General features: G+C 25.3%; 2 protein-coding genes across 5 annotated transcripts in view; one reads left to right on the top strand and one right to left on the bottom strand.

Moving 5' to 3' along the window:
- The window catches only part of LOC126894061 (trimethylguanosine synthase-like), a 60,237-nt gene that overhangs the window by 33,788 nt on the left and 10,962 nt on the right, over nucleotides 1-15,487 (bottom strand). The gene's annotated exons all lie outside the window — the stretch shown is intronic.
- On the top strand, nucleotides 3,244-15,411 carry LOC126894054 (centrosomal protein of 290 kDa). 3 transcript variants are annotated; one of them, XM_050664699.1, is made up of 30 exons: nucleotides 3,284-3,528; nucleotides 3,587-3,695; nucleotides 3,889-4,004; nucleotides 4,097-4,300; nucleotides 4,360-4,495; nucleotides 5,024-5,160; nucleotides 5,377-5,481; nucleotides 5,554-5,672; nucleotides 5,734-5,866; nucleotides 5,978-6,310; nucleotides 6,381-6,582; nucleotides 6,878-7,043; nucleotides 7,130-7,247; nucleotides 7,303-7,580; nucleotides 9,663-9,825; nucleotides 10,160-10,300; nucleotides 10,426-10,618; nucleotides 10,680-10,861; nucleotides 10,961-11,126; nucleotides 11,629-11,809; nucleotides 11,882-12,110; nucleotides 12,235-12,516; nucleotides 12,685-13,037; nucleotides 13,325-13,729; nucleotides 13,792-13,933; nucleotides 14,006-14,198; nucleotides 14,296-14,480; nucleotides 14,540-14,679; nucleotides 14,751-14,910; nucleotides 15,004-15,411. In XM_050664699.1, the coding sequence occupies exons 1-30, from the start codon at nucleotides 3,340-3,342 to the stop codon at nucleotides 15,277-15,279; spliced, it is 5,736 nt and encodes a 1,911-aa protein (XP_050520656.1). In that variant the 5' UTR covers nucleotides 3,284-3,339; the 3' UTR covers nucleotides 15,280-15,411. The 3 variants fall into 3 exon arrangements, with proteins under 3 accessions (XP_050520659.1, XP_050520656.1, XP_050520658.1); XM_050664701.1 differs by lacking the exon at nucleotides 3,889-4,004 and having other exon boundaries at nucleotides 3,396-3,528; nucleotides 15,004-15,409; XM_050664702.1 differs by lacking the exons at nucleotides 14,540-14,679; nucleotides 14,751-14,910; nucleotides 15,004-15,411 and having other exon boundaries at nucleotides 3,244-3,528; nucleotides 14,006-14,236; nucleotides 14,296-14,474.

The raw sequence follows: 15,487 nt of genomic DNA, 5'->3' as shown, positions 1-15,487 counted from the left end.
AATAAGGAAAATGACATATTTAACCTATTTTTTTAATCGTTTAAAGTTGATTGTTGTAAATGTTTATAATAAAAAAAAAAATTTATTTTACCATAACTTATAGCTCAATTGGCAAGTTTGAAATTGACAACATTAAATAGAAAATTTTATGAGAGTTAAAAAAATTGTATCGTTAAGATTAATATGCAGTCAGAAAGTTTTATAATTACTATTTATTGTAAATTTATCTGAAAAGCACAATATTCTTTTGCATTTATATCGTAATAGATAACTTAAATAGAAGTAATAGTAATAATTTCCTAGTAACTTTTGTTGTTTGTAGAAAAGATTCTACAATTGAAACATTCAGAACTTAATTAATTTTAATGATTGATGTACCAATCAAAACAAAGTTGTTAAGAAGATTTAATCAATTGAGCATATTATAAAATTTTTATTATATTTGAAAAAATCAATTGTTAAACCAGGAGAAAAAACATCATTTTTTTTAGAAATTATTTATATAGCAACATGTTACAAAAAAATTTGTAATATTATAGTCTAGTAGTAGCACACACAAATAGAGTAAAAAAATTATTAAATTACAAAGTAAAATGATTAAATTTTGTAGTTGAAACCTATCATATCAAACTTTTAATTCGTCAATAAATACTTTGAAAACATAAGAAATGAATGATTTTAATTGTCTTTATGGAGAACATGGAATAACTAACTGTTTAATTGATAAATTGAAATTTTTTTTCAATTTTTGAGGGTAATATCTTCAACTAGATACGAATTGTAGTAATTTGACGTATCGTTGAAAAAAGTAGGTCAAGTTAGAGCGGAGAAAATAAATGATAGTCACAAAAAAATATCTTCTCGGCTTTGCATCGAAGCTAAAACTTAAAATATAGTAAAATAATTTTAATACGAATAAGAAATTGCTTCTTACAAGGGGCGACTAAAATTATGGGATCCTTGATATTTATTGAAGTTATTGAATTTAAATGAGATAAAAATCAAAGCAAACTAACTTAAAAAGAATTAAGAAAAAATGCAAAAAATTCATTGCCATACGCGGGTTGGAACCTCGTACCCCAAGCGTGTAAAACATAAGTTTTACCAACTCGGCAACCGTACGTCGCTACAGTCGGGTGAAAAAATAGGCTATTTAAGCTAGTTCAAATTTCAAAGTTATTTTTCTCGACTTAAAAGAAGCAAACAAATTTAAATAAGTTTAACTTTCTATGCTATATTAATTTTTTATTTATATAATATTTATGAAAATCTGTAGTCCCCTTGTCAGGTATTTTAAAATAAAATAAAATACAAAACCCAGAATTTTAACACAAAAATAGCAAATTTTTGAATACGGTAGTCATTTTTACCGTGAAGACAAATCCAGAGGTCACATTTTTTTTTTTAAATTAAAGTATATTATATAAGCTTTAATTTAAGATATATATAAAAGTGTCAGTATTTCCGGAATACTTTCAAAAATTAAATTGAAAATATCATAGTAACAATACGCATGATTAAAGTTTTGACCCCCCTTGTTAAAGGGGTATGATCCGATTTACAAAAAAAGCGTGTAGATGAAAGGAGTATATAAATATTTATTATAAAAAAATAATAATATTGATCCATACATTTTTCCAAAAGTTATATAAAATATAAATTAAATAATATAACATATAAAATCGAGATTTTTTTCACGGAAATCGTACGTTTTTCTTTAACTTTGATGTCCGTTTTCACCACGAAGACAAGTCCAGAGGTCAAATTTTTTTTTTTCAAATTAAAGTATATTACATAAGCTTTAATTTAAGATATATATAAAAGTGTCAGTCTTTCCGGAACATTTTCAAAAGTTATGTTGAAAAAGTTAATATTTTGTGAAAAAGTTGTCATTTTAAATCCCCCCTTGTGGGCAGGTTAAGGGTTAAATTTATGAAAAAAATATACCAAATGAAAGGTAATGATATTATGCATCTATATAAAAAAGAATTATATTGATATGTTCATTTTTAAAAAAGTTATGGCAATTTTAAGTAAAAAAAAATGAAAAAATATCGAAAATTAGCGATTTTTAAATTTGTAATTTTTTGGGGGATTTCCCCCGTTTACGGGGAACGAGGGATTTTTTTTCAATTTTTGAGGGTAATGTCTTCAACTAGATACGATTTGTGATCTTTTGACATATTTTTCATCAAAATCGGTTCAGTGAGAGCTGAGATTGAGTGTATACAGACACAAAAAAAAAAAAAAAAAACACATCATAGTAAAATTAATACCTTCTCAGCTTCGCATCGAAGCTAAAATACTTTTGATACAAAGATAATTTTTCATTTAGATGTAGTAAAGCATTTCTCATTTTTATAGAAGATGTAATTTTCGATAATTTGTAAAAAATATTATTCGTACTGAGTTATTCTTTTATCACTGATCACTTAATTATTTGAAAAAATATTTATAATATTGAGTTTTTTTTCTGTTTGTTTATTTATTTATACATTTTTCTCAATTTATCAACCATGAAGTATATTTTTATGTTCATCTTTTTACTTAAAAAGGAAGTTGGTTTTCATTTTATTTTCAAAATATCTTATGGTCGCTAAATTTTTTAATATAAAATTTAATAGTATTAAACAATATCACAATGTTATGAGATGTAAAAATTCTAGACTAATACAATTTCAAAAATACATACAAAATTCATTAAAAACTAATTATTAATTATTTAATCAATTTAGTTTTATTGCATTTTAATTGATGCATAGAAAAAATATATCAAAGTGATTAAAGTTGCATTTATATATTTCAATTTAGAGTGACGATGTGATGGTGTTAAGTCAGTAGATCGGCAGTACCTGATTATATATGATACGTGTATAAGACTGACTATGATCAACTCTGTTTGCTTAGCAATAATCAGCTCAGAGTCAGCCTGGTACATATTTAAGCCTCTAGCATATAATTTCTAGTTGACTTGAGGGTACATAGTCAATGAACCTTTACATTGAAAAAAATCCGAAATTCCCTTACAATTACTGAGTAGTAGGATGGACCAGACCGACGCTGGATAAGCTCAGTAGAACGTAAAGAAATGTTTTATTGGAGGATAAAAAAATAATAATAGTTTAATTCATTAGTTCATAAGTAGAGAAAATACTCCCGTAAACTATCACGTGACTTTTTAAAATGTTTGTATTAACATCACATGGTTGCTATGGAACAGCTTTGCCAAAACAATACAGTGAATACAATAATTATTGTAAGTTAGTTTTTATTTAAACGACTTTAGATTAGTTTTTAACAAGTAACAAATAGTATTTAGTTTAATTATACATATTAACTATGGTTCAATCCCATTTATCTAAAATATTAGCTGCTACGGCAGATGATATGAATGAACAAGATTTAGATCAATTATATGAAGAAGTTACAATGAGTAAAAGTAATGAAATGAACTTTGAACTGGATCAAGATCAAACTAAAAATATGTATAAAATATTTCAAAAAATGTTGTTATATAAAGGAGAACAAGTAAAAAAAAGTAATATATAAATATTTAATGTAATTTTTATCTTTTCATGAACTTAAGGTGGACTCACTACTATCGGAAATAGAAGAATTAGCTACAAAACAAGGCAAAGAAGAAGCAAGAAAAATGAGAGAAGAGGAAATAAAAACCTTTAATGGTTCCTATAAACGTAAGTACTCACGCATCATATTATATGTATTAATATTATTTTTTTCAAAAATATATTATTGTATTTTAATGGAAAATTAAAAAAAATGATAATATTCTAAAACATTAATCAATTCTAAACATAAATTTAACTTATAAAAAATATTTTAAAGTAACATACATATTTTATTTTTACACGAATTGGTTTTTAATAGAAACGGAATCTGTACAAAAAGAGTTAGCTAAATTAGAAATGGAAAACGAAGGTTTATTAGCTGATTTACAGCAACAGAAATTAGAAGTTGACTCTAAAGTTAAAGAAATTGATAAGGTTTTTTTTTATAATAAAATATTTTTATAAGAATGTTTTTATACGAATTGCAAATTATAATTTATGAAAAAATATTTTTTGGCCTTTACTAGTTATCAGCGCAATTATCAAAATTAGAATATGAAAGAGATACACTTCGTAGAGAATTAGATGCCATACAAGATGATTATGCAAACCGTCAAACTGATGAACAACTCACAGAAAATAATTTAACAATAGCTGAAAGATTTAGAGATATGACTGAACTAGTCAGACAAAAAAATCAACATATCACACAACTTCTCAATGATATTGAGGTAATGGACAAATGTTTAGACTATTGAAATTAAATTCGCAAAATGTGTAACTTTTATAGATATCCGAAAATGAAAATAAAATATTAAAAAAATCACTGACAACCACAAGAGATGAGCTTCAAAATGCAACAGTATATATAAATACAATAAGTGCAGAATATAGAAATTTAAAATGCTTACAGGATGAATATACGGGTGTGTATTATAAATTGATATACATGATGATTTTTTTATCATAACTTACTCAATTACTTACAGAATTAAGTTAATAATACTAAGAATTTATTAGTAATTCAAGAATAATATGTAACTAAAGATAACCAAAGAAAAAATATATTTTAATTATATTTATTCTATAAGAAATTGAATGGGTTATGATAAAAAAATCACCTTTATGCCCATCTACGTTTTCAACGTAATAATTTTAATTTTAAGTAATTATTACTTAATTTGGCTTATTTAATAACGATAACTAATAAGTTTAGAATACAGAAGATATTAGTGTCTTATAATTTGTAATTCATTTAAATAAAGCTGACAAAATTAACCGATTAACTACACAACTTAACTTTTACCTGTGATATTATAAACACGAATAATTAAAATTGAAATTATAAAAAATAATTGAAATTATTGAAATTATTGAAGTTTTGTAATGATAATTCAATAAGCTAAAATTCAATAATTGAGAACACATAAATTCTTTTATTTATCATTCCATAGATCGAATAAAAACCTTGGAGCTAAACGACAGTGGACTTCGTAATCAAATAGCTGAATTAGTAGCTGAAAAAGAAAAATGTGAAGAGCAAATAGATGAACTCAGTGATCAGTTAGAATCTAGAATTAAACTACTTTCGGTAATTAAAAATCCTAATAAATTCAAAATGTTTTACAAACAATTATAATTGCAAAAACAAGTATACCCAAGACTTTTATAAAAATTTTCTTGAACATTGAGAGAAAATTAGAAAAATTAGAATTTATTTATAGACATATAAATTTTTGTACGCTATCTTTCAATTGGATTATTGAAATGAAAAATAAGTAAACAATTTTAATTATTGTGATTTAAGGAATTACTATCAAAAAAAGATGATGAAATAGCAACTTACAAATCTCAATTAGGACCATTAGGTTATTCAGATAGTCAGAACGAATACTTAGCTAAACTTCAAGAAGTAATTTTAAAATATCTTTTAACTTCTTATAATATATTTTAACAATATATTGTAATTAATTCATTCACTTAGACGGTAGCTAGACAAGAAGATCATTTAAATGAATTAAAAAAACAACTACACAAAGCCACTAACGATTTAAATCGCAGTGCGTCAGCGCTGGAACAACAAAAAAAGTTATACAATGAATTGTAAAACAAAATCAACATTTAAATTAAATACCATTTCTCAAGTTTTTTTTATATTATATAGACTTAACAAGAGTAATGAATCACCTGAGATAAAGGACTTGCAAAAAAATTTGTCTACATTACAAGAACAGCTAGAAATTATAACTGATAAAGCTAAAGTTGCTGAAGAAGATGCCACGAATAAAGCAGAACAGGTAAATTTGGGTAAACAACTCATCTTAACTTTTAATCTAGAACTTAATCTTGAAATAATAATAGGTTAAATTTAATAACGTCACATTAAAATATTTTTTTAATTTTTATAGATAAGTAAACTTATTATTCAAGTTCGAGAATTTGAGAGTGGAGTTTTTGGCTTAGAAGAAGCAATGGAAGAAAATAGAAAAATTAAGAAGGAACTAGAAACTAGAGATAAGGAGATAGAAGAACTAATCAGTACTACTAATAGACTATACCAAGAAGCTGATCTTTTAGAACAAGATAACTTAGCAATGAAAGAAAAATTAGGATTATCCATTGAGGATATAGTCAGATCTGACGGAATGATAGCGAGATACAAAGACGCTCAAACTAGAATAAATTTTTTGCAAAACGAACTAGACGAGTGTAAAGAAATTATTGTTAATCTTAAACTAAAAGTAAAAATGAATTTTTTTTCTTATGTTATTAACTCATTGCATAATAAAAAAGTACTACATATTGTTTTAGAATCGCAACTTGCTAAAATCACCCGAAAGTACAAGAAATATTTCTCCAAACGGAAAAGAAGAACTAACCCAAATTGAAATTTACAAACCAGATATTGAGATTGTGAGTGATTTAGAAGATAATGTTCGGGAACTTATAGATGAAAATGAATCACTTAGAAAAGGACTTCATGAAGTCCTTGACAGTTTACACAACCAAGACGGTAACTACGTATGAATATATTTGTGACTTATGAGTACTATCAGAATAATTTTTAAGAAGATATAACATTCAAAATTATATCGTCAAAATAATATTTGGCGAAAACAATTTGATACTTTTTAATTTAAATATCTTAAATTCTGAAAAATTAAATAATTAAAAGCAAGCATCTTGGGGTCAACTCACTTACTCAAAAAATATATGATACATAGTAAAATTTTATTTTTATTTTTAAGTTATTTAGATCCTTAGTTTTATCAACCAATAGCTACATCATAATTATTCTATATTTTCAGGATCAAGCACAGTTCGTATTGAGTGCCAAAGTTTAGAAAGGTTGTTGCAAGCTATGGATGCCAGACACGTAGCTGGATGGTATCAACCTGGTATGAGACTTTTAGCTCAAATCAACCATTTAGATGGAGTTAATGCAAACTTAAGATATCAACTCCATTCGCTTCAGTAAGTTATAAGAAAAGAACTATTCAACATATTGCATGTATTTAATGTTTAATATAATTGTAAATAGTAATTATATTATCCTATAGTGATGCATTAACAGAAGCAAAAAAAGAATTGTATAACTCTCAAATCTCGACACCATCATTAAAAATAACTGAAAACATCAATGAAAATGATTTAGAGGAGGAAAACTATTCAAAAAAAGTAAATCATAAATATTTTCATCTAATTTTATTTTCAAGTTAACGTTTGGTTACAGAAAGAACAAGAAAGATCTTTTCAACTAGAGCAAGAAGTAAAAATGTTCCAGCATAAGTTTGAAAAACTTCAACAAGAAATGGGATGTCTTAATAATGAATATGACAATGAAAGATTAAAAATGACATCAACAGTGGAAAAATTAGAGATTGAGCTAAATTCAGCGCATCAAAATGAAATTTCATTGAAGGAACGACTATCAGATTTTGAAAATTCGTGGAAATCCCTGATTGATAATCCAAACGAAATAAAAAGCCAACTTTCTTATAATGTAATAAGGTAATCAAATTTAATTAACAAAAAAACCCAGCACAGTGGGGTCACGTCATATTGGAGAGTGGCATAGTTGGATCCAGTTAGGTTATATCTAATGTGATTAAAATCACTATCATAAAAAACGCTTCGATGCCAGTCTGTAGACAGTGTTTAATTTTAAAAAATTGGTGGATTATTCCAAAAGCAAAAATAACTCCTACTTTTTGTTTTACTTGATCTCTTATTTCCTTATTTATATTCTGATTACAAGTATTATGATTTATAAGTGTAATATATGAATAAATTTATTAATTTATTAACAAAAGGGTAATGGTCCGATTTTAAAAAAAAAGTATGTTGCAAAAAAGAAGAATACAAATAGTACTTATCTTAAAAAATTAATGATCCATACATATTTTTTCACAAAAATTGTATTTATTTTATTAACTTTAATATCCATATTTACCATGAAAACAAATTAAAGTCCGAATTTTTTTTTCCATAATAAATTATATTACATAAACTTTCATTTAAGATATATATATATAAGTGTATAAGAATTTCTGGAGTACTTTCAAAAGATAAATTGAAAAAGTTAATTTTTTGTGAAAAACTTGTCATTTTGAATCCCTCCCTGAGGGCAGATAAAGGGTCAAATTTAGAAAAACTATACCAAATGATAGGTAATGACATCGTGCATTTATGAAAAAAAATTATATTGATTTGGTCATTTTTGATAAAATTGTGGCAGTTTTAAGTAAAAAAACCCAGCACAGGGGGGTCGCGGCACAGTGGTGACGTGGCATAGTTGGATCAAGTATTATGATATCTGACAGTGATTAAAATCACTATCAAAAAAAACGCTTCGATGCAAATCTTTAGATAGTGTTTAATTTTAAAAAATTGGTGGATTATTCCAAAAGCAACATAATCTGCTAGTTCGTTATTAATATCCTGATTCAGATAAAGTATATCGAATGAAAAAGGGATTATTTAAAATTATTATTTCTCATAAAAAAATTATGTTGATCTATACACTTTTCAATAACTTATAGCATTATAAAGTTAAAAATAAAAAAATAAAATCGAAAATTTTCACACAAAATTAGCATTTGGTAACCATTTTCACCGTGAAGGCCAAATAAAGTTCGAAATTTTTTTTTCATTATATTGAAGTATATTACATTAGCTTTAATTTAAGATATATATATAAAAGTGTCAGTATTTCCGGAACACTTTCAAAAGTTAAGATGAAAAAGTAAATTTTTTGTAAAAAAGTTGTACTTTTGAATCTCCCCTGTAGGCAGGTAAATAGTCAGATTTATAAAAAAAATATACCAAATGATAGTTAAAAATATTATGCATCCATAAAAAAAAGAATTATATTGATCCATACATCTTTCAAAAAGTTATAGAATTATAAAGTTAAAAATATAAAAAATAATTTTTTTACAAAAATCGTATTTTTTTTATCAACTTTGATGTCTGTTTTTACCATGAAGATAAAATAAAGTCCAAAATTTTTTTTTCATAATAAATTATATTACAATAGCTTTAATTTAAGATATATATAAAAGTATGAGACTTTCCGGAACATTTTCAAAAGTCCAGTTGAAAAAATTATTTTTTTGTAAAAAAGTTGTCATTTTAAATCCCCCCCTGTAGACAGTTAAAGGGTCAGATATAAAAAAAATATATATCAAATGAAAAGTAATTATATCATACATCTATATAAAAAATAATTATATTGATATGTTCATTTTAAAAAAAGTTATGGCAGTTTTTAGTAAAAATAATTTCAAAAATCTTGAAAATTAGCGATTTTTAAATTTGTAATTTTTTTGGAGGTTTCCCCATTTATGGAGAACGAGGGATGTTTTTTCAATTTTTGAGGATAATTTCTTCGACTAAATACAATTTGTGATCTTTTAACGTAATGTTCATCAAAATCGGTCCAGCGAGAGCTGAGAAAAAGTGGTAACAGACACAAAAAAAAAAAAAAACACATCTTAGTAAAACCAATACCTTCTCAGATTCGCATCAAGCTAATATATATAATAATTAAAAATAAACACTTTAATACCTATTTATATATTAAATTTTTAGGGTAGCGGCATTAACTGAAGAACTTCAAATAACTAAACGCATGTATGATTGTTGTCTAGACTCGGAAAAAAAAATTAAAATTGAAAAACAAAAAGGGTATGAAGAACTTTGTACAATAAAGAAAAATTATTCTGAAGAAATTGAACGATTATTAAAATATACAGTAAGATATTAAATTATTGAACAGTTTAAAAAAAAATTCGGACTTACAACATATTTTTTACATGTGCATAACAAAAACTTTAAGTTAACAAGGACTCATATATCTTGATTCATGATAATTGAGCCTTCATTAACTTTTGCGGTGACAAAAATAATCCTGTACTATCTAAAAAGAAGTTAATCATTAATATAATTTAATTAGCAATGGCTTAATTACAAAAAAAATACTATTCTTAAAACTGAATACTCTCGAAACCTCCTAATCTTAAGTTTACTAAGCATATATACAATATATTATAATTAAATATTTATATAACTTTGTTCGGAATTTTCAGGAACAGCAAAACGTTGAGTTAAATAAATTTAAAAATCAAACAGAAAAGAGTATAAATATTAATGAGTACCAAATAATTAAAAAAGAATTAGAGGAACTTACTATAAAACATAGAGAAATACTTCATACAAATTTATTCAAAGTATTTACTAATTAAAAAAATAATTTTAGTCATTTAAATTACCATTTTTACTATTAATTGTCAAACATATGTGACAGTTAATATAGATAGTATTTATTATTCCGTTGGTTTTATAACTATTATAGGAGGATACATATAAATTATTAACTGAAAGGTTAATAGCGGAAGTAATGCTTTTAAAAGATCAAAGACAAAGTAGTGTGATTGAAATAGATAATATAAATGGTGATGACATTGAAATAACGGCATTAAAATCTGAAAAAATGTCATTATTACAACGAGCAGAGCACGCTGAAAAGATGTACGCATTGTTAAAAGGTATTTTTTAAAAAACATTTTAAGTATTAAAATTTAAAATTATAATATTTCATTATTATAGAACAAATGGAAGAAATGGAAGTAAGGTGTAAAAATTTAGAACAAAATTTGTGTAATATGATGGAAGCCAATTTAAAAAGTCAAACTGAAGAAGTACGATTAAGAGAAACAACTGTCAACATGATAGAAGAGTCAGAATATGCTGAAATGGCTCAAAAGCTTAAAACTTCAGACAATAATTTAGTAAGTTAATAAATACAATTAAAGCTAAAAAAATACAAAACAAGTAACTCAATTATTCTAAAAGTATTAAAATCAAAAGAATTAATTTATGTTTAACAGGATCAAGCATTACAAGAAAAAACTAGACTACTAAAAATATTAGACATTACTCAAAGCCAAGTGCGTGATCTCGAACATCATCATAAACTATTAGATCAACAACACGCCATTACTCAGAGACGAATCATTGAACTACAAGCATTAAGCGATGAAAGATCAACCATTGGTAGTAAATTAACACATATACACTAAAATACATGTATACTAGAATAATTTATATGGTTAATTTACCTGAAATAATTTTTTCATTTTCGATCAAATTACATGTCTTATTTTGATTTTGATTTTTGATGTACATTGAAACGTTTGATCGATATGTTAATATTTTAACGAGCGTTCAAATCTTAACTTATACATTAAACATTAAACATTAAAAATTAATCAATAATAATTATGTAATTTGTTTTTGAGATACAGTACGACATTCTACTGATTTGTCATGATACCTTAAAAGACGAACTAACTATATATTATATCGCAGCGAAACGATGTATATCCTTTGATCCAAGAGTGATACTTAAATGAACATAAGATCATATGATAAAATATATTTAAGTATCTCATATAAATACTTTCACATTTTGTTTTGTTGTAAAAAAACTTGCAATTAACAAGGAGTATTTATAAAAAGTTTTGAAGATAATAATATTTATCATTTTTACCAATAGACAGATTAATGCGTGAAATATCTACTCTCGAGGAAAAACAAATAGCTGCTGAAGTAGAAGATGCTAAACTCAAATCTACCATACAAGATCAACAAACAACAATTGCTAATCTAGAATGTAAAAACGATGAAATTATCGAACAATATAACTCAAATAATGATCATTTTAAGACAAAAATAATGTAAATTTTTATAAATATTTTACAGCGCAACTATAAAACTGCAATTTTATTGTTAATTTTTAATTATTTTAGGCGATTGGAAAATATTTTGCTAGAATTACAAAATCGCTATTCTGGTGCAATATCATTAGTAAATGAACATATTTGGGTAACTCATAAACAAAAACTCGAAGAAGCCATAATAAACACTTATAGAAAATGGCTTGATAACACAGAAACTTCTGTTTCTGACGATATAGTTTATGTGCCAACAAAAACGAATGAGGACTATAGAATAAAATTTACTCAACTGCAATTAAAAGTATGTCGGTTTAACTAATATAACTACTACTTTTATTAAAATATAGTATTAATTATTAATATTATGAAAAACAATGCAGCGTCATTAAGTAAACAAAATGTTATAATTTCAAATTGATATTTAGGAACTTAACACACAAATGGCTTGTGATGATTTACGAAAAAAGTTACAATTGTGTACAGAGAGGATTGAAAAACAAGATTATTTCATAGATAGTCTTGAGAAAGAAATTGTACGATTGGATTCAGAGTTTATGCATAATTATATGTCATGGGGTATAAAACACTTTAGAATTGATACAAAAAATAATGTGAGAAAAATAGATAAACAAATAAGTGTTCAATCAATTACTAGTCTTGAACAACCAGAAGATAAAGACGAATATTTAGAGAAAAAAATAAAATATGTAAGTTTTTATTTGTTTTTTTCCATTGGAGTAACTAGAATATTAGACTACTTTGTCATTTTTTTCTTAATATAATTATATTTAAATTTTTGTTTAAAATGAATAAAAGTATAAAAATTTGTTTTAATAGAAAAATTTATTAATTTGAATAATTTAATAAAATGTTAGAAAAGTAATACTATTGAGAAGGAAAAAAAAAACCAAGATGAAGAAATAAAAAGATTGCAAGTTTCGTTGAATGATCTCGAAACTTATAAAAACCAGTTACAGAAAGACCTTATTGTAAAAGATGATGAAATCAGGAAATTAAATATTAAGTTAGCTACTAGTGAAAATGTAGAAAACGATTTACAAAATCCTGCTCTATTGACCACAATTGAAAGCTTAGAAATAATCGTAAACCAGAAAGAAGAAACCATAAGTAGACTTCAAGAACTTTTAAAAGAATGCCGGGAAGATCATGTGAAGGAAATAACGGAATTGCAAAAAAAAATTGAAAATAGTGAACTAATCAATAGAGTGTAATTATTTCTTATCTAAATCATATGTTTCCTAAAAATAATTGAACTGTTCGTTAACGTTTAAACTAAACTTTATAAAATCTGATCTAGGGATCTATTCTCCACTTAATTACGACCCTAATAAATCGATAACATTTTATTAAGAGGTTTATTAGTTCATTAAATTCTCACTTTCTATTTTTAATTTCTTTATAAGATTACCATAAAATATTAATATATTTCAAAAGTTTTATTAATTAAAATACTATTGATTTAAATACAAGCTTTTACAAATAAAATTATTTTAGGCCACAAAAAGATGTCTCATCTCCAATTCGTTCAAATAATATCCAACCTATTGTTAATCAGTACATATTAAGAATAGCAGATCTTGAAGACAAACTCAAACAATCCGAAGATGATTTAGCTAAAGTAAATTCCGAAAAAGAACATTGGAGTGGTGTGGCTGAAAGAAGGCTAAAAGAAATGGAGCAAAATAAAACCGAAGATGATTCAGAAGAAAAAGATTTAGAAATAACAAGACTTAATGAAATTATAACAGGGTTACGAGCAAAGAGAGATTCATTACCAGCTCAAAGAGACCGACTTAGGATGGAAGTTGACAAGTTGAAAAAAAAAATTGACGAATACGAGAGACGAGAAAAAGAAGACAAAGCAGAAATACAAAAATTAAGACAGCAAATAATTTACAGGTTATTTTTAAATAAATGTTTGATCATAAAAACATTTTGATTAAATAATATTGAATTTATAGACCACCAGCTAATGGAAAACGGGAGGATACAATTTGTATCGTAAAAGAAGAAGTGTTAACAAAAAAAATTAAAGCTTTGGAAACTGAACTCGAAGAATACAAAAAGAAAGACGAAGAAAATAAGGTGTTCAGAAAAATGAAGGTAAACAATGGTGTTATTAAAAATTAAATACTTAAAATGAAATATAAAATTAACTAATAGCTTTTTTAAAAGTCGGATGAACAGGTAAGTAAATGGGAAGTTAATAAACGTCATCAAACTACTATCGAAAAACTTCAAACTCGATTAGTTGAAACTACAAGAGAAGGAGAAGCTTTGCGTTTGAATAATCAAAGATTAAGAGACAATTTGACTCGTATGGAAAAAGATCGTAACGTTTTAGAATTAAAACTAAAATCTGCAAATGGTGCTTATTTTTTTATAATTACATTGCACATAATTGAAGTATTATGCTTTATAATGTTATTTTGTGGGTAATTGATTCATTTTTAATTTATCATTAGCTGCTGTGCAATCAAATGCATTGGCAAAAACTCTTATCGAAGAATTAACTTTAGAAAAAGATAGATTGATAAATGAAGTACATACCTTACGGTCAGCTAAAGAAATGACGTCTGGTGGTACCTCTTTAGCTGAAGTAGTTGTAGAGCTACGACGAAAGATAACTACTTTAGAGTTATTACAAAAGGTAAAATAAAACTAAAAAATAAATTAATATTCCAGTTATTTTACAAAATTATATTTCAGGGAGGAAATGCAGCTTTAATCAAAGAAATAGATACTTTAAAAGACAGAAAAAATAGAATAGAAAAAACAAAATTAGCACTCGAAGAAGAAAATGTTCGATTAAAAAAAAAAATTGATCAATTTCAGCTGGCAGACAACGGGTACCAAATTATTTAAATTATTTATTGCTTAAAAATTTTTTAACACATTGAATTTTAATCTAATAAAATAGAAGTGGAATAACTAGTTTAAGTTCAGACTCTATGCTAAGTGATGAAAGAAAACAATCCGAAAAACCAGAAAAATTAATAAAAACAAAGAAATCTACTTTCAAACAAATAAAAGGAGAAAGTAAATTAACGGATCGAATCAATAAAAATATAGACGACAAAGTAAGTGAACCATTTGTTGATATTAGTTCTTATAGTTATAATTTAATTAAGATTAATGACTATTGAAAAATATGAATATATTTAATTAATTAGGATTATGTGGAAAAATTACAAAATGAACTTCAAACTACACAAAGCTATTATTTAGATTCTAGCGAAAAGTGTTCGCAACTAGAACAACAGTTGCAAGATTACAGATCACAATATCAATCAGTTTTAGAAGAAAATGAAAATTTGAAGTGTCAACTAGAAAAAAAATGTCACTTACTAGGCAAAACAAAAACTATGTTAGAAAGAGCAGCCGCACGGGAGCAGTTGATAATTAAGCCAGACCGTCAAAGACCTGACCGAACACATTTTATTGCATAAAATATTTATTTTTAACAGCTAACTACTAAGTTTTAATTTGTCATAAAATATGATAACACCAACCAAATTTTATATTTTCAAAATCAATTTTTGGTATTAATTCTATTTTTTTTTTTTTTTTGTGAAAAGCAATCAGGATTAAGTAATATTATTTCTAATTATAAATTAAAAATCTGTTAAAAAAATTATTACATTTATAAATCACAAA

Source organism: Daktulosphaira vitifoliae, unplaced genomic scaffold (assembly GCF_025091365.1).
Source record: "Daktulosphaira vitifoliae isolate Bord-2020 unplaced genomic scaffold, ASM2509136v1 Scaffold_1, whole genome shotgun sequence".
Lineage (NCBI taxonomy): Eukaryota > Metazoa > Arthropoda > Insecta > Hemiptera > Phylloxeridae > Daktulosphaira > Daktulosphaira vitifoliae.
This window is presented reverse-complemented; position numbering and strand designations above follow the sequence as displayed.

Bases quoted from the DNA above. Each gene is read 5' to 3' on its own strand.
- LOC126894054 (XM_050664699.1), top strand. From the start codon at position 3,340: ATGGTTCAATCCCATTTATCTAAAATATTAGCTGCTACGGCAGATGAT. The intron at 6,311-6,380 runs GTAAAAATGAAT...ATATTGTTTTAG, and splicing joins TTGTTAATCTTAAACTAAAA to AATCGCAACTTGCTAAAATC. The intron at 7,044-7,129 runs GTAAGTTATAAG...ATTATCCTATAG, and splicing joins TATCAACTCCATTCGCTTCA to TGATGCATTAACAGAAGCAA.